Source organism: Mastacembelus armatus, chromosome 19 (genome assembly GCF_900324485.2).
Source record: "Mastacembelus armatus chromosome 19, fMasArm1.2, whole genome shotgun sequence".
NCBI classification, from domain to species: Eukaryota; Metazoa; Chordata; class Actinopteri; order Synbranchiformes; family Mastacembelidae; genus Mastacembelus; species Mastacembelus armatus.
In genome coordinates this window covers 17,649,116-17,671,718 of record NC_046651.1, presented here as the reverse complement: position 1 = coordinate 17,671,718, position 22,603 = coordinate 17,649,116, and the positions used below count along the sequence as shown (strand labels likewise).

At 43.0% G+C, this 22,603-nt stretch overlaps 3 protein-coding genes across 12 annotated transcripts; 1 reads left to right on the top strand and 2 right to left on the bottom strand.

The window, feature by feature from the left end:
- Positions 1-893: 893 nt before the first annotated feature.
- On the bottom strand, positions 894-15,897 carry fbrs (fibrosin). Of its 10 annotated transcripts, none has more exons than XM_026314817.1 (18): positions 14,138-15,897; positions 12,598-12,774; positions 12,171-12,197; positions 12,048-12,077; positions 11,728-11,776; positions 10,591-10,936; positions 10,280-10,509; positions 9,632-9,876; positions 9,466-9,510; positions 9,218-9,319; positions 8,802-8,885; positions 8,563-8,601; positions 8,059-8,130; positions 7,830-7,983; positions 7,460-7,540; positions 7,064-7,168; positions 4,076-4,292; positions 894-3,861 (listed from the first exon to the last, which is right to left on the bottom strand). In XM_026314817.1, the coding sequence occupies exons 1-18, from the start codon at positions 14,438-14,440 to the stop codon at positions 2,310-2,312; spliced, it is 3,858 nt and encodes a 1,285-aa protein (XP_026170602.1). In that variant the 5' UTR covers positions 14,441-15,897; the 3' UTR covers positions 894-2,309. The 10 variants fall into 10 exon arrangements, with proteins under 10 accessions (XP_026170602.1, XP_026170606.1, XP_026170608.1 ...); XM_026314821.1 differs by having other exon boundaries at positions 7,085-7,168; XM_026314823.1 differs by having other exon boundaries at positions 4,076-4,289; positions 7,085-7,168.
- Positions 15,898-16,977: 1,080 nt separating this feature from the next.
- mrm1 (mitochondrial rRNA methyltransferase 1 homolog (S. cerevisiae)) lies at positions 16,978-18,535 on the bottom strand. Its single transcript, XM_026315623.1, has one exon. The coding sequence runs from the start codon at positions 18,423-18,425 to the stop codon at positions 17,280-17,282; it is 1,146 nt and encodes a 381-aa protein (XP_026171408.1). The 5' UTR covers positions 18,426-18,535; the 3' UTR covers positions 16,978-17,279.
- A 462-nt stretch (positions 18,536-18,997) lies between these two features.
- Positions 18,998-22,496, top strand: chmp2a (charged multivesicular body protein 2A). Its single transcript, XM_026315345.1, has 6 exons — positions 18,998-19,153; positions 20,075-20,242; positions 20,335-20,514; positions 20,621-20,751; positions 20,876-20,937; positions 21,605-22,496. Exons 2-6 carry the CDS (start codon positions 20,075-20,077, stop codon positions 21,721-21,723), a joined length of 660 nt encoding a protein of 219 aa, XP_026171130.1. The 5' UTR covers positions 18,998-19,153; the 3' UTR covers positions 21,724-22,496.
- The last annotated feature ends 107 nt before the right edge of the window (positions 22,497-22,603 follow it).

The following is a 22,603-nucleotide window of genomic DNA, read 5'->3' as shown; positions in this document are numbered from 1 at the left end:
TTATATCTATTTTTTTTAACCAAAGCACAAAGATTATCTTTTTATTCCTGATTATCAGGATTTTATAGCTAATGTTCTTTGTCTCACATGGCATTATAGGTTGTCAATATGGGCTTCAATTAATTAGACTAATTAAGGAAATAATTGACAAAGAAGATAATTGTAGACAAATCAGCAGCTTGTGTGGCAAACTTGTTTGACAATACATGAAGCAGTAAATTCTGGTACTTTTTCTTTTACATGAACCATTCTGAAATATAAGATTTCCTTATTTATAGTGACACTTGCCTATTCACTTTAATTTGGGATTAGAGTGGTACCAATTAGTTAATCAAAAATAAATGACAACCATTTTAATCACTGATTAATCTTCTCAGCTGTTTTAATTATAATTATGTTTTCTGGTTCCAGCTTCTCAAGAAAGGCATTTTAAAGCTTTTTATTGCGTTACATGAAAGTAAATAGAGTATATCTGTGTTTTGGGCATCTGGTCAAACAATTTAATGCCACTAATTTCACAGTTTCTCAGGATTTAATAATCATAAGTTGTGCCCTAAGTAGGAGTAATAATACCACAGTAGCTTCCAATTTCCCTTCTGGTTTGTTATAGATAATCCTTAATGAAAATGACTGTATTAATCATAAGCCTTTCAGCTTGTCTGCAAAGTCAACTATGAGAGGACTGACAAAATTAATCACTATTTTTAAGCAAAAAAAGTCAAAAATTGGTTACAGCTTCAAAAATTTAAATATGTGCTTGTTTTCCTGATTCTCTCTGATGATAATTTCAATAGTATTTGGCTTTGGACTGTAATTATGTGAACTTAGGCCCTAAGAAACCATGATGGACATTTTTTGCAATGTTCAGACAACAAAAGACTCACACAACAGAGTAAACAACAATTCATTTAATAATTAATCTTTGTGGTCTCTAGGGGAGGGGTTTGAAAGGTATAAAATGGTCATATTAAAATAATCGACCCAGTCTTTTCCCTCTCAGGATATCCACTGTCTAATTGTCCTTATACTTTTTTTCAGCTCATCAGCAGATGTCCCACTTATCCATGTATATAACTTATTTTTTGTTGATGAAACAACTCGAAAGTTCAATGTACAAGGCTCCCATCGTCCCAAATGGGTGTAACACACAACCACACAGGCAAACCTCCCTCTCAGCATAATAAAGTCATAGATGAGATTCTTGAAGAGGCCAGAGGTTGCAATGGATACGGCTTCATGTTCACAAGCAAAGGTTTTCTGTGAAGCAAGCCTTTTACTTTGTCTTTTGCAGGAAACATATTTGAAACGTATTACTACCTGGGGAGAGAGTACTGGTTGATACCCGAAACAATGACAAATAACATAACAATGAATATATTTATTATTATAGAAGATAATTAATGTTAAGAATAATAATTACAAAGGCAATTTCTCTAGACTACTATAATCTGGTCCTGCTCATATAGTCAAGAGGAGACTGGGAAACAGTTACAGGAAGCTCTAAAATACTGTGTTCACTTACACAGTGTAGCACAGTTCATGTCACCATTCATCCTTTGAAAACAAAAAACACACCAAAAAAGGTTGAATCTCATTTATCAGTGAAGCTGAGGGTTTGGAGTTTGATTTTTGGGTAAAGCAAGAAACTGAGGTACGATGCTTACTGATCAGTATTAAATGGGCTCGTGGGTAATCTGTCTCAACAATGACAAAAAGACAACAGAAAGAACAGCCTTACCACCATACTTCTAAACAACCCTCATCCACAACACCTAATCATGGTTGATTTATGTAGAGGAGGGCTTTATAACATGCCTTGATAAACCAAGCTGAGGATGTTTTCAAAGTGAACATCCCACTGGAAGTCATTTCCAAGCCACCCCGAGAAAGCTCACTTAAAAGTTATCAATCAAAATTCACCTGACAAATGAAAAAAGCTCTCCTCTGCCTCTTCTGACAGCTTTGAAAGTGAGTGCTGTAATAACCAACAGTCAGTATAAAATAAAAATACACAGAGGATGTACAGAAACCATGTACCTTTAAATTGCACTGATAGAACCATTGTGGCATATTCCAAGTCACGAGAATGTCTTGCATTTCCCCCCTACCATTACATCCAGTCATGGTTCCCCTTTTTTTCCCTGGGGGGTAACTATTTCTCCTGTCCATGTCGTGTTGTGGAGCTGGTTTGGTTGTGTAACACCTGACAGGGGCAGGGTTTAGTAGTCTGCAAGAGGAAAACAGGGCAGGTTGAGAGCAGCACAGTGATCCTGACATTTCCCTTCATCTCCTCCAGTGATGTCCCTGTACTATCTGGACTCTCCGTCTTTGTGGGTGCTGTACAGTGCCAGCTCACCTGGCCCTCCAAGTCGGCGGGGAGGCGTGGAAGACCGGCTGGTGACGGACGGAATGAGTGGAGGCGGTGCCCCTGCTGACAGAGCTCCCATCAAACTAGCAGGGGTCTTTGCCAGGATGCCATTGGGCATGTGGTGTGGGCCTAGACGGGAGTAAAGGCCCGGATGGTGCTGAGAAGCAGCGGTGTGGGACAGAAGGCCAGGGTGGAGCTGCTCCAGGTGAGCGGCAGTAGCAGCATGAGAGGGGCTTGGGAGGTGAGAGCCAGGAAGGAGGTGTGGGGGCATCCCAAAGAGGCGAGCCCGCTCAAAGTCTTCCCTCAGGATCTGGGCACGCTGCTCTTCATCCATCAGCCCCCCTCCTGGCGGTCCAAGCTGAGGAGGGCGGTCAAAAGGATGGGGCGGTAGACCGAACTCCTGGCGGACAGCAGAGGTGGAGGCAGTAGAGGTAGAAGTTGGAGGGTGGTGAGGGTTGGCTGCAGCTGCTACTGCTGCAGCCCTCTCTGCCTCCAGATAGCGCTGATGCTGGAGCAGTCGGGCCAGGTGTGGGTCGGATCTCAGGGCTAGGTGAGGGTCAGACCGAAGTGCCAAAGCCTCCCGACGATGCTGCTGTTGTTGCTGCTGAGCTGCCAGTTCCCTCCAAGGGCCCCACGTGAAGCTATGTGGACCCTGTGAAGGTCCTTGGCCTGGACCATGGGGGAAACATTCTCCTGGACCAACTACCAACCCTGGAGGCCCTGCTGCACCCCCCAGATATGCACAACGGTCAAGCAGGGAAAGGTGTTGGTGGGTAGGAGGGTTTGGAGTGGGTGGTGGGAGGGGAACACCAGGAGTGGGAGTCAGTGATAAAGAGGAGGAGGAAGGGGTTCCAGAACGAGGATGGTGTGGATGGCTGTTGGGGCGGTCAAAGCTGTGATTGGGTGCTGGGGGGGGCAGCGTGATGGGGATATTCTCCGGCTCCTCTTTCCGCTCCTCTTTGACTTTAACAGGAAGGAGACTGGTTTGGAGTTTGGAGACTGGTGTGGTGGTCCGGTCAGACTTCTTGGCCTGAGATAAAGAAGTAACAGAAGTGGAAGCTGTCGTGGAAGCAGGGAGGTTGCTGTCTCTTTGGGAGTGTGAGGGTTCGCTGTGGAGGCTGTGTGCTGTTGGGGCCATTGGGCGCGCGTAAAGGTCCAAAGGAGATGCGGCTGAGCGGTTGGAAGGTGGAGGTGTAGTGAGCACAGAAGATGAGGAAGATCGTGGTCTATCCCTGTCCGCCAATAAAGATGAAGAGCCAAGAGGAGGCGCCCGTGAAGACGTGGACGGCAGCGGCCTCTTGTCCCCCTCTCGGTCTCGCTCCCGGTCTCTTTCTCTGTTTAAGCTGCGTGTCAGGTCCTCAATAGGCCCACTGCTCCCCCCCAGGGCACTGCTGTGCCCATTAATGTGGGAGACTGGAGTGCTACTGCGGGGCTTGAAGGAAGGAGCCACTGGAGACATTCGCACAGGTTGTCGGCCATACAGCATATTGTCTCTGCAAAATAATGTGCATTAAAAAAAATAAATAAAAATCACACCATGTTTTAAAAAATATGCCTTTTCCAGGCCACAAGTTTAAAGTTCAGACCAAACCTTATTTGCAGCAGCTGTCAATTTTTATTCCAAACAATCCCGCCCATATAAGATACTTTTACATTTAATACAGAAGCAACAAAACAGTTGTACTTAAAACCAGTCGAACATCATACCTGTCCTTTTCATCCTTGATGTGGGGGATGTCTCTCCTCTCTCCGTCCTTCCCCCGATCCCTCTCATCCCGTTTGTCTGCACCTTTAGCCCAGCTGGGGCCTGCAGGGAACCCAGACGGGCCACTGTGTAGACGGTTCCATGGGTCATGGTGGTTGGCCGTGGACAAGCCACCGACCACAGTGGCTGGTGAGTCTTTTGGGCCAAACATGGAGCCTGCTGCAGACCAGACTCATTTTATTAGAGAAGGAAAAGCTGCAGTGTGGGTAGTTTACACTTTACACTGTTGAATTAAATATACAAATATTGCCATCTCGTGGAGGTAAAAGAAAATACAAATGCCCTATATCAGGTTTTGTTGTTAGTGTCCAATATCTTCATGAGTCATAATTCTTCCAAGTTAAAATTAACACAACTATCAAACAAAAGTCCATGTTTTAATTCTCTTCTAAACTCTTTTTCTCTAAACTTGTCCAACCTTTCTTACAGCATGCACAAAGGAAATCTTAATCAAAAACAGTTGGTTCAAACACAACTAAACCATGGGAGAACGTCCTAGTATGCAGACATTTTTCGGACTTTTATTGCGACTGCTTGCAGTCTTCACGGCTACTTAAATTGATGCATCCAACCTTGTACTTGTATATCAATGACAAAGTCCGCACAGCAATTCACAGCATGTCTCTCACAGTGACAGCAGAGCTGTAGCTGTGCTATGAGACAGGAAAGAGAAGCATTAGGAAGGGAGAAGGGAGAAAAGCAGTGAGTGATGAGAAACACCTTGGCTCAAAGTTAAGACACGTTTATTCTGCTCAGAAGGGGAAGCAGAGTCGAACATTTCCCCTCAATTAATCAGACAACTCTTTATTTAAGCCATCCTTTGGTTATAAGTGTAGTGGATTTATTCAGGTGCAGCTGATGCTCAGTTGTTACACACTTGGACAATTTAGAAGCCCTTTTGGAGTAAAACATGTTTATACTAATTAATGTAACCATCAACCAGATGACTGATAAACTTTACTAAATGTCAAGTAAACATTAGCACCCAGGTGTGGTCTGATGGTAACAAAAAAAAAAAAGAAAAAGGAAATTATCAGAGGTTGTGTTATAGTTCCAATGTGTATTTATGTCTGAGGGCTGATTCAGAACCAGATCGCAGCTTCCCGCAGAGTATCTGCTGTGGTTACTCGATGTTTAGACGACTGCGGGAACTGAAATGTAAATGCAGTTATTTTTGCAAAAGAGAAACAGGTGCTAGTTTGAGGCCCACTCATCTCAGCAGTAATACACTTTTACAACAGGCACACACAACACAATATCTAGTTTATACTCCTTTTCTGGCTTCCTGTGAATTGGAGGATGGTAACCAACTGCAATGAGAATTCTCTCATGAGAATGAGGAGCTACCATGTAGGTTTATTGTTTCTTTGGAAGCAGCCACGTCACCGGTTCCTGTTTCAATACTGACAGCAGTTGTTAGTTTTACAACCCACGACAAAGAGCAGGTTAAGTTGCTGCATGTGAAGATAGGGCAGAAAGAGCTACCATTTGGATTCACCCCTCACCTGTACCAGTACTAAGGAATAAAATAAATCCACAACAAATTGTTTTAATTTGTTGTCTTTAGTGCTGTTTACCAAATGTTCCGTTACACTGAGGTATAACATTGTTAAAGGTACCAGATTTGATGGGGATGGATCTTTGAAGGCCACTGAAAAACTTAGACATTAACTGCAATATTCCCCCACTCAGATGTAAGAGGTAACGGCTTATTAAAAACATTATATACTGCACAACCTGTGCAACCTGTGCAGGGCTAATTGTTTTCCACCCACACACAGTTTAACCTGAATCAAAGAAAACCTGTCATCTTTTCAAAAGTTCCAAATATTTCATTTAGTGATTAGTTAGAATCACCTTACATGATCCACCTTAAAGACAAAGCTCTTACAAAGAGAAGCAGGACTTAAAGGACATGTTTGGATTTATTCAAGTCTGTCCAAATGCTGATGGCTAAAATTATTCTTCCTGTCCATGCCGGCTGTGATGCAATCCCTTCCTAGTGCAACAGCAGGGAAAAGACAAAATCCACAGCATTCAGTGCTAAAATGCATTTCTGACTTCAGCTGAAAACATACTGAGGGTGCAGTGGTCTGAGAAAGTATCATCCAAAGTCAGAGCTTTAAGTACAAATCTGCCTTTGTGTGCTTCCCCAGACAACATTTCCTTGACTTGCAACAGGAAGATTCTTCCTTGTAGTTGAGCGTAGGTTTGTTGCCAGTGCACAACACACCCACTTGATTTGGCTAATGAGGAAACTCAAGCCTCATACTGTCTACAGAAGGACTTCAGAATGCATTATTGCACCGCAGGAAGATTTAATGGAGCTGCATTAGGGAAGATGACTCCATGGCCAGTACGGAGAGGAGGAATGATTCCAGTGACAAACAGAACCAACGTTAACCCTGTGTGAAAAAACACAGCCCTCTATTCACTTTGAATGATGCTGGTCCATTGATTCTGCACGGGGGCACTGGAAAAAACGAAACCAACTCGTAGGGTTGTCTGCAAACAGACCTGAATCTGACTCAGCTTTTGCTCAAATGCAACGTGACATCATCGAGCAGGACCCACAGTGGCCAATCAAAAACATTCCTATAGCCTACTGTTCACCTGGTGACTGTTGTGAAAGACACGTGATCGTGTTTGAACAGGATCATGCTTCATAATATGATAAACAACTGTGCAGTGCTTTTTGATGAGACTTCAAACATACAGTATGGATCTATTACTCAAACTGAACGTACTGGATCAGCTTTCCCTCACTGGTATTTCAGCTACAGATGACCAAACACAGTCCTTGTGCTGTTTTATTGTAGGGCTGTGTTCAGTCACACCCACTAACTCTTGTCATGCACCTAATGTGACGACTGCATCAAGACAGGCTTGAAAACATCCCAACCTATCCATTAAGTTTTGTGTTTCAGTACCAGAGATACCATGAGACTGACCCAGTGCTGGGCTGCCAAGTCCTCCAAAGGCACCAGAACCCAGGGCTCCCAGTGGGGTGAAGGGTGGGGATCGACCATATGGATCTAAAGCACGCACAGGGAAATATCAGTAACACTGGCCACATTTCTTAGTGTTTGCAGTCAGGTGAAGCTTCAAAATGTCATTAAGCAGATGTAAGAAAATGAACAAAAAGAACAAAGACACTGTGTGATGGCACTTTATCACAACTGTAGCTGAAAATACACTCTGTGGTTCATTTAACGCTAACAGCCATGCAAATTTTAGCAACAATAAATGGATGTTTTTTGTTCATTTATTTGTAGTGACAGTCCAGATGGAGCAGATGGAGATGTGCTTTTTTAAGCTGCTCTTACCCAAGTGTGCAGTGGGTGCAAGGAACGAGGAGTGGGGCGCCGATGGAGAGATGAACGGAGCCGAGGACGGATTGACTGCACCTAAGGAAAGGAAGTAACAGTTAAACAAAGAACGTCACAAGTAATCAAATCAAGCTCTTCAAACTACTGACACAGAGAGATCACACCCCTGAGCTGTCCAACCTCTGGGACGTGACGACAGGACAAAGTCACAGATAAATCAGTCAAAATTACATCCAGAGGTAAAATAGTAGAAGAAAAAACCCCAGATGGCCTGAACACATTCTTTTCTGTCATGCAGCATATTTGTCACTACACATTCTCAACAACAAACTGTCAGCTGTTCTGGAGATACAGAAATGTTTTGCACCTGTAGCTGAGAACAGAGTGGGAGGTCTGGTCAAGTCATGAGTGGGAGGCAGGGCTCCTCCGATGGGCCCCAGGGGGCCCAGTCCACCAGCTCCAGGAAGACGGGCCAGCAAGTCACTACGGAAATCCAGTTTGTGAGGATCGGCCTGCATGAGCTGGAAGAATGAAGAAGAGTTAACCTGGCACTGCCCACTTTGAATATCTCACCAGATTTGAATAAAAACACCTACCTTTACTTTTTTCTGATGGTTGAGAATCATCCAGGCCACATATACATGCATAGCACACCATTTTCCTGGTTTCTGCAGAGCACAAATGTTACAGGGGTTTAACAACTCCACCAATCATGCATGTACAGATTTGAGCCTTTGCACACAGAGTCAGATCTTGTTCAGAAATATCTTGTCTAGCCTTTTCATAAAATTGGGTTTTTCCAGCTAGAGATAAGGTTACTTTACTACTGTGCTATGTTAAGTTTGGGTATATATTTAAAAGTGAAAGAAGAAAAAACAAAAAAAAAAATACAAGAAAATCAGAGTAAAGGGCAACCACATACATCACAGGGTCATTTCTGCATCTAAAATGTCTAACTGGGTGTGCAAGGGCAGAGAATAGACCAGTAGCAGTCAAGATTACAAGTGAGATTAGTGCAAAGAGTGAGTGAAGCAGTGAGAAAGTAAAACAGGCTGAAGGTTTGAAGGAGCCAAGGGATTCAAAAACATGTTTTTGCTTACATTACTGACTTTCAACGATGTCCCAAATGGATCTGTTAGCTACAAGAGAACAGAAGTGTCAAACCACTTTTAATCAACATGTCTCACTCTTTATCAAGAATAGCTTTGCACTCTTTACTGCACTGACTAGGCCCATGTTGCAGCACATCCTAACCACATCCTAAAAAAAAAAAAAAAAAAAAAAAAAAAAAAAAAAACAAATAATAAGAACAGGTTGTAAGTGAGCATGTTGTTCTTACCCTGGGGTCTTTGGGCTGCAGGTGATGAGGCATAACCCCAAGTCGTGAGGTTATATCAGGACCCGTTCCCTGAGGGACAAGAGGCTGTCACACACAGCACAACAAATCAGCCACGACCTACTGATCTACAACAGCTGACATCTTTCTTTTCTTTTCAACTTCCATTTTTCATGCATGGCATCCAACTGTCTGAGGGTCAGTGCTCCTCAATAAATTACCCTTCTGTACCATTCTCCAGGACATGCTAATTGCTTTCCAACAATCATCTTTCAGCGTGGGTGCTCAAATGAACTAAACTGTCATACTGATCAATGCTGAGACAGAGATTACAGCAGGAAATGTGAGATGTGTCCTAACAAAACGTCTAGTCAGTGTCCAGGAATAAGTAACACAAACACAAAAGGGGCTTTCCTCACCTTTGGCTGAAACGCTCCTTGCAAAGAGCTGAAAGGCCCAGTGGGAGGAATCACAGGCTGGATACTCGGCACTGAGGGCGGCGGGAACTGTGGGAAGAACTGCTGCAACACAAAGAAATATATGACTTAGAGCTGAATAGGTCTATTACAATGTCTTCTGTAAAATATTTAAGCACCTGAAATGTATTTGCAGCCTTGTTTTTAAACCACGTGTTTAAATAATCAATAAGATGGCATAAAGGACTCACAGTGTGTCGATACAGGCCGTCCATTTTGCCAGCATACTTATCAAACTAAACAGACAAAAAGCAGAGCATGGGTTAAAACAGAAAAAAAATAAATACGGTCTACATTCCAGCCACACTGGAATTCAAGTACGACAGATGTTCAGCACAACAGCAGAGAACATCTCACCAGAGGTGGTGCGGTGGCTGTGGGGTGGAGGAAGGGCGTGAAGTGTTGGTGCGTGTGTGTGTGTTGGTGCTGGTGGTTGTGCTGATGGAACTGGAAGGCCAGGGGCTGGATGCTCGGCTGGTTCTGAGATGTGCGGCCTGATGAACCCGGTGTGGAGCTCGATGCTGATGGACCACCAGGAGTGGAGCGGCCTGCAGCTGCTGCAGTATTTTCAGCCCCTGGTACGCTGCGTCTGCCCTCACGCTCTGGTGAATTCAAGAAGTGAGAGTTTAAGTTTTTAAAAATACAGGGTCTATATAGTGAAGGACATTAGGAGAAAGGAAAAAATGTAAATACAATCCACAGACTGGCTGTTAAATAAAAGTGCTGCTACATTAAGGTCTGAGATTAACATTTAACTCGAATTAATCAGAACCAACATGCAACCTCTTCCTTATACAAGCAATACAATGCTCGCAGTCCCGAGTCTGTGATCAGAACTCGGTTCATCAATGCACAACTTCCTTCACAGGGCAGACAACCACCAGAGGAAGTCTGGGTTTGGTCTATTTTAGTAGCGTCTTAGTCATCGTGTTCTCATGAACAGCTGAAACAGACCATCGGGCTGAAAAAACAGTGGAAAGCAGCATTCTTCTTGGCTGACTCTACCTGCTCCTGAGTGGCCAGGACCTAGCAGAGGTGGAGGGGGAGGAAGGCCAGGTGAAGATGTGTACAGGGCCCCAGAGCTGGCTCGTGATGGGGGTCGAAGGGGCCCCGAGGATCCTGAACCCCTGATGTACGGCAGCGATACACTGGTGGAGGGAGTTGGGGGGCGCATGGACGATGCGGAAGATGCAGCAGATGAAGAAGATGATGGAGGTTTGACTGGGGTGCTGCTCCTGGGAGGAAGGACACCATGAGTATAAAACAGGAAGCAAGATAATGGGGGAGGAAGTTGCAGGTATTTATAGGCCACATACCTGTTATAGATGGAGTGAGATCGTCCAGACAAAGTGAGGAAGGGCTTGTGTTTGGAAAGAGGGGGGCTACCGTTGTGGCGGCTGCTGTTACTGTTCACCGGGTTGTGCCGGGGGACCGGGCCTGAGCCTGGGACCGGGCAGTGGGAAGGCAGGCAGAAGGGGGAGGAAGAGGTAGAAGAAGAAACAGGCTCTGGAAAATGCGGCTCCAGGCTTTTCTCCTGACTTCGCTCCAGGCCAGATACTCGCGGGGTCACCATCAACCGTGAGACTCCACCACAGCGGGCAGGGAGGGATGGGCAGTTTTTTCCCATGGATGTACCCATGTTTGATGGAGAAGGCTCCACAGCTGAAGAAGAGATTATCAGTCAGCATTTGGCCTTTCTTCACATTATACTGCACAGAGCCACAAGAGGAGGAGGAGAAAGAAACAACACACACACCACAAACCCAAAACGTGCAACAATGCTTGGTGGTGAGGTTTTCACAGGACACAACCTTCATCTGATGTGCAAACTTTCATTTGCAGAGAGAATAATTTGAGACAGAGGTGAGAATAATTAGATCCAATCCAAAATTAGTGGTTTATTTATCTGACAGTTCAGTATTGAGGCCAACAGTGGCCTTACTGTCAATATAAAATTCAAAATGGGTTTTTAGTGCCACAGTTTTCCCTGGCCTCATGTTACTCTTCATAAAAATGGATCCAATGAGTTGTATGCAGTTTTTAAATTTGGGGAAAACAGAGCACTGGATCAATACATGTATCCACATCTCTGGAGAAAATTCATCATGACACTGCCCAACCAGTGAAGCTGCGATGCCTCGGTCTGGTACTGACCAGTTCTTTCTTCATCGCAGCGCAGTTAAAACATGTTTTTTGTTCAACTCAAAGGATTATCAACTAAATCCACACCATGAAAAACCCAAACTTCTCATCTCTTGTGTCATATCATCACATTGTACATCACTGTACAATCTCATTTTCATATAATTGGCTCAAATCAGCTGCACTGCTTTGTTAATTTCCTGTTAAGATCTAAATATAGCCTTGTTAGGGCACATTGACTGACACATCAGTTAATTGTTTCACGAATGTGAAGCAGCAGAAAAAACTAAAGTGGGCCAAATTTATCATACCTTTCCTGGTACTGACTGTGAACACTGGATCCATGTCATTGTCGGAAGCCTAGATGGAGAAACAAAAAGAATTTATGAGGATGATGCTTCATCTATACTCAAAACCTAATCAGCATTTTCTTACATCCCATCAAAACTGAAAATGTGAAATTCTGGTTTCAGCATCTCTTTACGTAGTCGGAGTTTAGTTTGTTGGGTTCCCTTTCAGAAATACAGATCATTTTCTCCCAAAACTATGACAAAAAGCCATTGTGTGGAGTGTCATGCATTCATTAAGTCATTAAACATGCCTGCAAGTGTTACTGGTAAAAAGTACACACCTTGTCTCCAGTATCACTCTCAGTGTCACACTGAAAAGAGATGGAACAAACACAATTAGATTTGAATCTGCCAGAATATTCCATGCAACGTATATTGAGTTTAACATTAGTAAAGAAACGTACGATGTAGCCAGTCTCCAAAGGGTGGCCCTAAAAAAAAAAAAAAAAAAGAACAAACTGTATTAGCAACAAAAGTTTTGTGTCAGGTTTTAAACAGGAGTAATTAGAAAATGATATATATCAAGTAATTAAGCTTAATAATAGGTAAAATATTTTGATACAAATGACTGTTACAAGCACACCCCTGTGCTTATTCATTAAAAAAAAAAACACCCTTGAATGATAGGTGTTGTTAGCATTTGTGCAATAGGGTGTGTGAAAACCAGTTTAACTAGATCGTTTTCAATGGCAGGATGTACCGGTCAGCAGTGTTCCAGAAATGTAAACATAGATATTTGATGAAGAATTAACACCACCTCTAATATGACAAGGTGAATGTAGGATCAACCAAAACATTAAAGCCCTGCCGAGTCGTGACTCATGGGTTCACCTCTATCTTCCTTCTCTTATTTCTGCTCTTGATCCAACAGCTGCTGGAGTAACTGTGTGGGGCTCCTTCCTCCGGCTCAGATAGCGGCCCTCCACCGTTCTCCTCTGGGCCTCTCTTCCCCTTCTTCGTCCTTTCCAGCATATCAGTGCGCTGACTGGGCTTCAGAGAGCAGTCCATCTGATAGGGAGAGAAAAAAAATAAAAATAAAAACCTGTTTACACCGATGCTAGAGACCATGAATATGTATGTCTGAGAACAAAATCACTAAGCTTTCTGAATGCTGATTAATATGTTGACAGATCTAATTTCTGCATAGTTACTACTCAGTGATCACAAAACAGAAGCAACAGAATGATGTATGCAGCCTGCATGAGACTGTAACTTCAGCTGTTTACATGTACACTCCGTTACATGGGGTGTTTTGAGATTTTTATGGCAGTGGTGATAAATATGACCTCTTGTGCACATCTTATTTATATATTTATGTATCAGCCTAAAAAGAGTTGTGGAAAAAAAAGAAAGAAAAAAGTTCAGTGAAGCCATCAGGGAAAAGGGATTATTTGTATCAGGCCAAAACATTTGAAAACCAGTACAATCATGTCTAAAAATTAAAAGGTGCATATGATTTAAAATAGAGTTTAAATCCCAGAGACTAAACATCAAACTCACAGTTGTGATTCTGTTTGGTAAATTGAGTTTGGTGGAGTCACGAAGATTGTTGATACAGTAGCAAACCAACACTTGCATTTGACAACTAAAATCGTAGAGCAGGTAACTCACCACATCTTGTCATTTGTTTCTTTTATAGAAAGACTGAAGATCAGTAAATGTTAAAAAGATCAGGTAGGAAATCATAGCTAAAAAACACACACAATTAAACTTAGCCTGTACTTTCTCTACTATCAGATTCAAACAGTGACCAGCCATCAAGCTTGGCATTCACTGGTTCATTTGACTATGAAATTGACTAACCCATGAGAACAGTGGAACTGTATGCCAGTGTTTTACAACACAACCCACTGACAAATAATTTGGTTCCCTGTCCTAATGCAGAGGTCAAAAGCAGATTAACCCATATGTCCTGTCTGTCTTTATGCATAGACAAGAATACAAAATATTAGGTAGAGGCCAAGCTCAGTTCCTGCTGTTGAGTAATTATACTCATTTATTTTTCCTCTTTTCTCAGAAGCCATTTGGCAGCTCATCAACACCTCACAGAATTAGAACATGAATAATTGAGGCCTCTCCAGAACCCATCAGAGGGATGCCTCAGGGTTTGGGTTTGGCCTGAGGACTGTTTTCACCAAACAGGGTTGAGAAGTTCAATCTGTACCATTTTGAGATACATGATGAAGAGCACTACCTGTAAAAACCTGGGTTTAAATGCCCACTGCTCTACACACACCCATCCACCCAGAGGACAAGGTCCTGTCACACTGAGCATCTCCCTACATTAAAGCCTCATCCTCTACTTTTTATAAACTAACGTGGAAAGTAGATGCTGCCTGGTGGATGACAGTGAAGGTATCAAGACATTTACCTCCAGTGCCTCCAAACTGATGAAGCTCGCTATAGCGAAGCCGTCAATGATGTCTTCCTCGCAGGACACAGACTCTCTCTTCCTCCGGCGCGGAGGCCTGTGTCTCCCAAAACCGGGCCGGCATTCCCTCCCACCGGCACCCAGGACATTTTTCGTCCCACAAGCCTCGTGATCGGAGCCGGAGGACAGGGATGTGGCCCGTTCCGTGGGCAGGTCGACTCTCCTCCGCCGCCGCTCTCTGTCGCGCTGCGAACGGGACCGTCGGCTCTGCCGGAATCCAGCGCTTCGGCTCGGACCCTCCATGTTCACACAGCACCTCCTTTTGCAACTCCACTGGACCAAAGGCACTTTATTCAAGTCCCGGTCCGGTGGAAGGCACCGAACCGCAGATAAACCACCACCACACAGGCCCTCGCAGGGAGCCCCTGTTAAAATGGCGTTAATGAAACCGGTGGCTTATTTACCGTCCTTTGACAACAGTCTACTGGCATCGGTGCCGTTCTTTCGGCGAAATTTTAGTGTCATTTCAATGAAACTTAAATCCACATGGAAAATTAAACCGTGCACGGATGTCAGGACATAGCTTACTGGGTCTCGTAGAAGGCTAACATTAGCTAGCTAGCAGAAATTCAACCGACAACCACATAAGTTATACGCATGTAAACAAAAAAGACACGTTTGGCTGCGTTGCGGACAAAGCAGATAAATCGCCCCTAGATAAGATTCACAAATGAAAATCACGCAATCACTGGCATTAGTCAATACAAGTATTACGTCTAGGATTTCCTAAATTTCTGCACACGCTGACAAATTTATTAGCGAAACGATACGGTTAGCTAACTATTTAGCAAGGCCAATAACCCAGAAATCCGACATTAACACGCCGATGACCGTGACAAGATTAGGGGTTCATGTCAAATGTGGAGTGTTAATGTTGACAGCTGTTGTAAATTACTCCCCGGTGTGGGAGTAAAACGAGCCGTGTGGCTGAGTTAAAGTAGTTAATGCTACTGCTTCGGCGAACTAGCTTTGGTTAGCATGTAAACGGCTAACTCGACACAACAATATATTCAGCCAGCAATCTAAGAATAAATCTATATTCTTAAAAGATGTCCGGTCAGTACACCTATAAATCTAACCACCAATCCGCGGCCAAGAGAAGAAATTATCCTCCTGCCAAAATGTTGATGGTCGATGGAAATGGTTGGATTCGCGACCCATCAAAAGAAAGACGTAACGTTAGCACGTCGGCTAGCTAGCTTTACCCAGCTGTTAGCCAGCTAAGCAACAATCTCTCAATTTTTTTAAAGGAAGCAGGAACGATATAGAAGCTTTTTAGGGGCCAACCACTCGTGTGCTAATAATATGTCGCTTCTTCACACAGAACTCGTCTTTCCTTCCACCCCCATCATAAAGAAAAAAAATCAAGGCCCAATCATCAAAGCCTCGGAGTCGATTTCCATAAACGAGGGTGTCGGCCGAGCCCCCGTCGGGCTGGGCAACTCCTTCATGCAGCCTTCAATGTGTAATCCAATGTTTAGGAGAAGTTGGACCACTCGCCGAGGTTTCTGTTCAACGATTTCCTTTTCTCACCAAATCCAGTGTGAAAATACATACAACGAGAAAGTGAACGGCGTCGCTGCTGCCCCTTCACAAGTTTCCACTGAATTGGAAATTTATCGTGAAAATCAGGGAGACACAACCCTTGTCAGCCGTACAGTGCATTGTGTGCGCCACTCTTCTTCAGTCTCCAAACTGGCTTGTTGGTAGCTCTGTTTGTGCACACTGCCACCATGTGGAAAATGTATTCTCACATGCATTTCACTTATTTTTCTGTCTATCTGCAGGGGCGATTCTAGGATCAGACTTTTGGGGGGTGCTCAGCCCCTAAGGAGAACGGGTCTTATGCCCAGGGGGGGTCTGTCTGGGGACTAAACCCTGCTCCCTCCTCTTGTCTCCATCACTATCCTTCTCTGTGCTGTCAAGCAAATAGCAAACCTAACATCCAATCAGAATTTATATTCCAACAAAAGGCATAAATTGAATTATACAGATTTATATGCAGTCAGGTAGCGTCATTTTGACCTCACTTTCTCACCTGAACCTGGTTGTTTCCTTTGAAAAAAAAAATAATGTAAACATAAAACTGAATTTTCTTTTACTTGTTAATGAAGAATAATTACAATGCTTTATAATACTGCCCAGGTTGGGTACTTTATCTCCACTTAAACTAAAATAATAAAGTGCATCAGTTACAGAAGGAGGAAGTGTGCAGCTAAGTCAGCTAATGTTGTTTGACAGTATTCACACCATAAAGCCGTAACCACATACTTTCTAAGTCGCACTAATAACAACCCAGTGCTCACAGTCAGAACAGGCAGCAACTCTATTTGCTTTTCAACTTAATTGTGAAGTTAATTTCCACCATGGAATCCATTGCTACCTCTTTCTTATCCTACATTGCTCGTGTGTGGTGGAACAATAAAAAAAATCTGACATTAGTTAATAAAAGGCCTAATGATTAATTGTATTTTTTAAAGGTGTTGAGTTGAAATGTAGGTGTGTTTGAGCACCCCTAAGAAAGAAGCCATGTAAAATGCAGTGTAACAGTATTTCTGCAACACATCTTACCTTGATGAGGATTTTGTTATTAAGACATGACTTTGGCTGCAGTTACATATGCAACTTAAATATCATGAGGTCTGAGGTCATAAGTTCTAATTTCCCACACATAAACTCACATAAAGCTTGACCACATAGGTGTTTTCATAACATATTTATATCCCTTAACTGTCTGTACACTTTTAAAAGGACAAAATAGTAGGTCTTACTCATCGTGCTACCACCATAAACCCACAAAGGTATAGTGAAAACACATATGTGGGCTTTTTATTTTCAGTAAAGCTCACATACTAATACAGCAAATTGATCAGTCTTTGGATACATATACAATTCTCCATTTTTTGGAAGTTCTGGTATTTTCATTCGGTTTGTTGACAATAAGAAAAATAAAATATTACCACCATGATCTTGTAAACCATTTCAGAATAATACAGCAACAATATAATCAAAATATAACCATGATTGGTTAATTCTCAGCCTCCTTGTTGTTTAGAGTCCAGGCAGATTGTTATAATGGTCATCACCTGCTTGACCTCCTGGAAGACAGCAGAGAGTAGAGCAGGATGCCAGTAGCTACAGAGACATTCAGAGACTCTATACTGGGGATCAGTTCTTTGCCAGCTGGGATGGTGAGCAGCGTTTGGCACAGAGAGAGCAGCTTTTGGGACAAGCCTTCCCCTTCACCTCCTATCAACAACAATGTGGGTTTAGACATCTGAAAGTCCGAACACTGGATGACAGGAACCTGTGATTCCTCTGCTTTGGCTCCAACTGTGCCAACCACATGCCATCCCTGTGAAACCTTCATCTTCAACATATCTTCTAGGTTTTCGTATCCATAAACCCCAATCACCTCCATGACACCGGAGCTGGCTTTGCTGACCACTGGAGACAATGGACAGCTGTTGCGCAGACTACTGGCAACCCTGTCCACACCGAGGAAATAGGCAGAGCGCAGGATGGCACCGAGATTCATTGGGTCTTGAATTTCCTCCAGGACAAGCCAGAGAGGGGTGTGTTTTCCGTTAGGTGCAGTGTCTCTGCCCTCGGTGAGGTAGCTCAGGGGACCGGCTTGCAGACATACTCCTTGATGTACACGTCCAGAAGACATCCTGTCCAGATCCTTTTTGCTGACCCAATGGACTTGTACTCCTCGCCGATAAGCCTCTTCACACACCTTTATCACAGCACCCCGCTGAGAGGCTTCAGCACCTTTTACAAACAGTTTATGGGCTTTTCTTCTTCCCTGAGTGAGAGCCAAGAGACAGGGAGAGATGCCAAAAACAATCTCATCTGTCTCTAGTTTGTTGTGCGGTGTTGACATCTGTGTCACCGGCCTCTCCCTCTCTCCAGAGAAATCCTCCAAACACAGTTTCCTGAGTTCAGATGATACTCTGTGGTCGCCTCCCTTCCTCTGATTTTTCATCTGCATCTCCGGGCTCTTGTTCTTCCACACTTTGCTCTGAACTGACCCCTCATGGTCCTGCCATCCTCCAGATCCCACAGTCTTGTATCTGTGTCGTCTCTTCACCACAGGGCTGATGCTGCTGTGCTCTGGGCACAGGAGAGGAGCTGTGGCATGGTAAGAAGCTGAGACTGGCCCGTGAAGTCTTCCAGGCCAAATAAGCAGCAGCTTGTGCTGATGTACTAAACTGAACACCCACATATTAAAGCTGTGGGAAATCTAACGCTAAGGATTAAAGCGCTCCTAGAAAAACGTGGTTCAACACTTACTGTTTTCCTCCATAGTTGATACCTCTGCGGCCTTGAAACACACGTGACATTCAGCTGCGTCAAGTAAACAGAATTATGACCGGATATCAAACCCCCCACGTATAAAATAAAGGTCTAAACATTTGTAGTTAAAAACAGCCTTGTGCCCAGACGAAAATCATTTCCTACCAGAATAGTGAAAGAAACCATGTGTATTTTGGATTTATAGTCTTGACTATGCTCTTAAGATATAAAAATGTGTAGTACCTTTCATTATAGTGTTCATTCTGTACATGTAAATATTTCTGTTTATAGCTTGTATTCCTTACGTTATATATAAAAGTCGCTGGGTAGATAGATAAAATGATCGATTGATTGCTTGTACACAAAGCACAACATTTTAAACATTTTAAAATCTTTCGACTAACTGTAGAAGCTTTATTTTGAAATGCGTTAACCTATCATGACACTTCCTCCTTGGGTGTGACGTAACGCAAAACAGAACGTCCATTGAGCCATGCGCGATGACGTCATTTCCCGGAAGCGAAACTATCGCAACACGGAAGAGTCGGAAAGAAAACAAATAATCGTTTAAATTTGTGTCGAGCAGAAGTCGGAGAAACGCTCTGGGTACATTTCACCTGTTGGATCTCGGTATTCGTAGGACGAGCTCTGTACACGGTGAGAATAACACCCAGCTAGGGTTCGGTTTCTGACAGCTGGGCTGAGACTGGGGTGGTGGGGCGACTATGGCAGATCTAGAAACGGGTTTGAGAGGACAGTCGAGCTAAAACAGGACTGAGAGGAGACTTTAGGCCTCCAGTCACAGGACCAAGTGCTGAGTAATGTTAGCCAGGCCCCAGTGGCTCATAGGCAGGTCTAAGAGTGCTGGAAACGGCCTCATATGTCTGAAATACTGTTTGTTTTACACTGTTTCATTATTTCTGAATAAATAAGTACATGTTAACATTCTTCCATATTTAAGCAAATAGCGACACAACCAGAGCAGAAACGATTGATCAGTTAATTGATTAACAAATGTTTTGATAAATAATTGTTTTTCAAGCAAAAAAAGGGAACAATTTTCTGCTTATCTCTGTCAGGAAGATAATAAGCTGAGCATGTCTGGGTTCTTGACTATTGGGAAATTTGGTTTCTTCAAAGATGGAATTGGAATATCTTTGTCTTTTTCACCCTCTTTACATCGAAGGATTAATGAAACAACTATGAAAGTGCTAATCATTAGATGAAGCCCAGTATTATGGTGTTTAAATTATTATAAAATTGTAAAACTGTCCATTACATTATGTTCCCACAGCCCAGGAAAACACCTTCAGATTCCTTATTTGCCTAGCCTACAATCCAAAGTTCAAATATATTTAGTTTGCTGAGGAAAATAAACAGCCATTCAATCACACCAAAAAAGCCCAAACCAGAATAGTTTGGGCAGACCTTACTTCAGATTTTCTATTACTTTCTATTGTCTTAACAGATTAATGATTTTAGCACTATTTTAATTTCTTTACTACTAAATGTCATTTTTTGACAGTACCAGTTTATTGTCACTGCATTTGACCTTCTTCTTTTGCTGTTTCACCCCAGATGGAGTTCCTGTTTGGGAAGAGGAAGACTCCGGAGGAGATGCTGAGGCAGAACCAGCGGGCGCTCAATCGAGCCATGAGAGAACTGGACCGAGAGCGAATGAAACTGGAGCAACAGGAGAAGAAGATCATCGCTGACATAAAGAAAATGGCCAAACAGGGACAAATGGTGAGAGGAGGGCAATAGCCTTATTGCAGAGATGTGGTTGGTTTGTTAAAGAGGAATCCTAAGTTTGCTGTGTATTATTGTAACCATTTCAGGACGCTGTTAAGATCATGGCCAAAGATTTGGTTCGCACACGGCGTTACGTCAAGAAGTTCATCATGATGAAAGCCAACATCCAGGCAGTCAGTCTGAAGATACAGACACTCAAGTCCAACAACAGCATGGCGCAGGCTATGAAAGGCGTCACCAAAGCCATGGCCACCATGAACAGACAGGTCTGTCAAATAATCACTGAAACACTCTGTCCAGAGCAAACAATAGCAATTATCTTCCAAACTCATATTCTGTTGTTCCAGACTCATATTTCTTCCACTTCCACAGCTGAAATTGCCACAGATTCAGAAAATCATGATGGAGTTTGAGCGACAGAGTGAAATCATGGACATGAAAGAGGAGATGATGAACGACGCCATCGACGATGCCATGGGTGATGAGGATGATGAAGAGGAGAGGTAAGGGCCAACGATGAGTTTCTATTTATTTGTTTATTTTTCCCTGTTTTTGCTTTCTGATAAAACTGGCCTGATATGTGTTTTTCATTCACTTTGATGCATTTGTGATTGTGTCTGTGCACAGTGACGCCATCGTGTCCCAAGTGCTGGATGAGCTGGGCCTGAATCTGTCCGATGAATTGTCAAGTAAGAAAAATCCAGAGCTTCATGAAGTTTCATCACGTGCAGGGCTGGAGTTTATTTTACTGATGAGATCCACTTGTCACCAGTGACTCGTGTCAAATCCTGTTATCAAATCTCTTAATCACACCTCCCTGATCTGAGCTCAGCTTTCATTATTTTCATGGAGCTGAACTTATCGATGCTGTTGGCTGAAGAGCCAGAGATATTACATTTTTTTTTAGCAGTATGAACATTAATTAAGAAAGCCTGGTTAATTTGTACAACCTGTAGCTCCAGCCTGAAATTGAGCAGAGCGGTGCAGCTGTGAAATTTATTGTTGTCACAGTGACAGAACAGTTTGAACATGCTAAGATTTACATCTTCTACCTGATCCAAATACTCAAGCTCCTTATTTCTAAGAATAAGCTCCAAATGTTGAGCATAAAAACCTTTAATTTACTTTCCCCAACTGCTCATGAACAATTTACAGGCTTTGCTGATGAAAATTAACAAGGAGAGATAAAGGACTCCATAGAAAAGGTTTCATTCACGTCAGCCTAACAAGTCGGAGTATTTTGGCAATCAGGAATCAGATCCAAATTAAAAATGAGTATTGAAATCCAACCCAGTTCACTTTGACTTTTGTCAGGTGTTTCACTGTTACTGAATTCTGCTTGTGTGTTCATGCCAGATCTCCCGAGCACTGGAGGAAGCCTGTCGGTGGCTGGAAAGAAGGCCGAGCCCCAGCCCGCCCTGGCTGACGCAGATGCAGATCTGGAGGAGCGGCTGAACAACCTACGGAGAGACTGAACACACAGGACCTGACAGACACAGACACACTCCGATTTCTTTGTCTCGATGCTTCTGACGGTGTAACTGGCAGAACGCTGACTGTTTCCGCAAGCGGTCGGTGGTTATAAAGGTTCATGGCTTTCTGTTTGAGGTGTTTTCATTTTATGCGTGTATTGTATATTATATCCAAACAAATAATGCAAGGGTCATTGTCCCTCATAGGTGTAGAAAACTCACGAGTCATTTAAGACATTGCCGATGACACAAATTCTCTGAAAGTGGAAATTTATTTTCACAGTTGTGTAAATACTAACACTTCCATTTAAATGAACACTAAGAAATGTTTAAAAGAGCCCAAAAGAAAGTTGGTATTATTACAGATATGGATATTTTATATGGGTGACATACACCAGTGTCAGTAGGTTTTGTACATTAGCATCAACATTATAGAAAATATACTAATTTAGCCCTGGTACAAGCTTTTTGATGGGTTTTGACGTTGATTTGTTGGAGCTGACCGTTTGGTTGAGCTGAAGATGGTGTACAAAAAGTGTATTTCTGTCTACACTCATTAATAGGAAGGATTCTTTTCCAGAAACGTGTGAAGGATAAAAGACAAAGGTCTATTCAGCTGCCTCTACATTGGTGAAAAGGCTCCTGTGTATTGCCACTCGTGTTTCTGAGATTAGCACGATTTTCACCAAAATATTAGAAAGCAGTCAGCGCTTTCTTTTCTAGAAATTGTCCTGTTTTGCTTTTCTTTATTCAATAAATGTTTTCCACATTTACCTGGAGTCGTCTGAATAGAGACATTTTTGCTGTTTTCTCTTAGTTAAATTGAAGACTTTTAGCCTGATTTGCATCCAATTAAAGGCTTGTTTTACATCCATACTGGAAC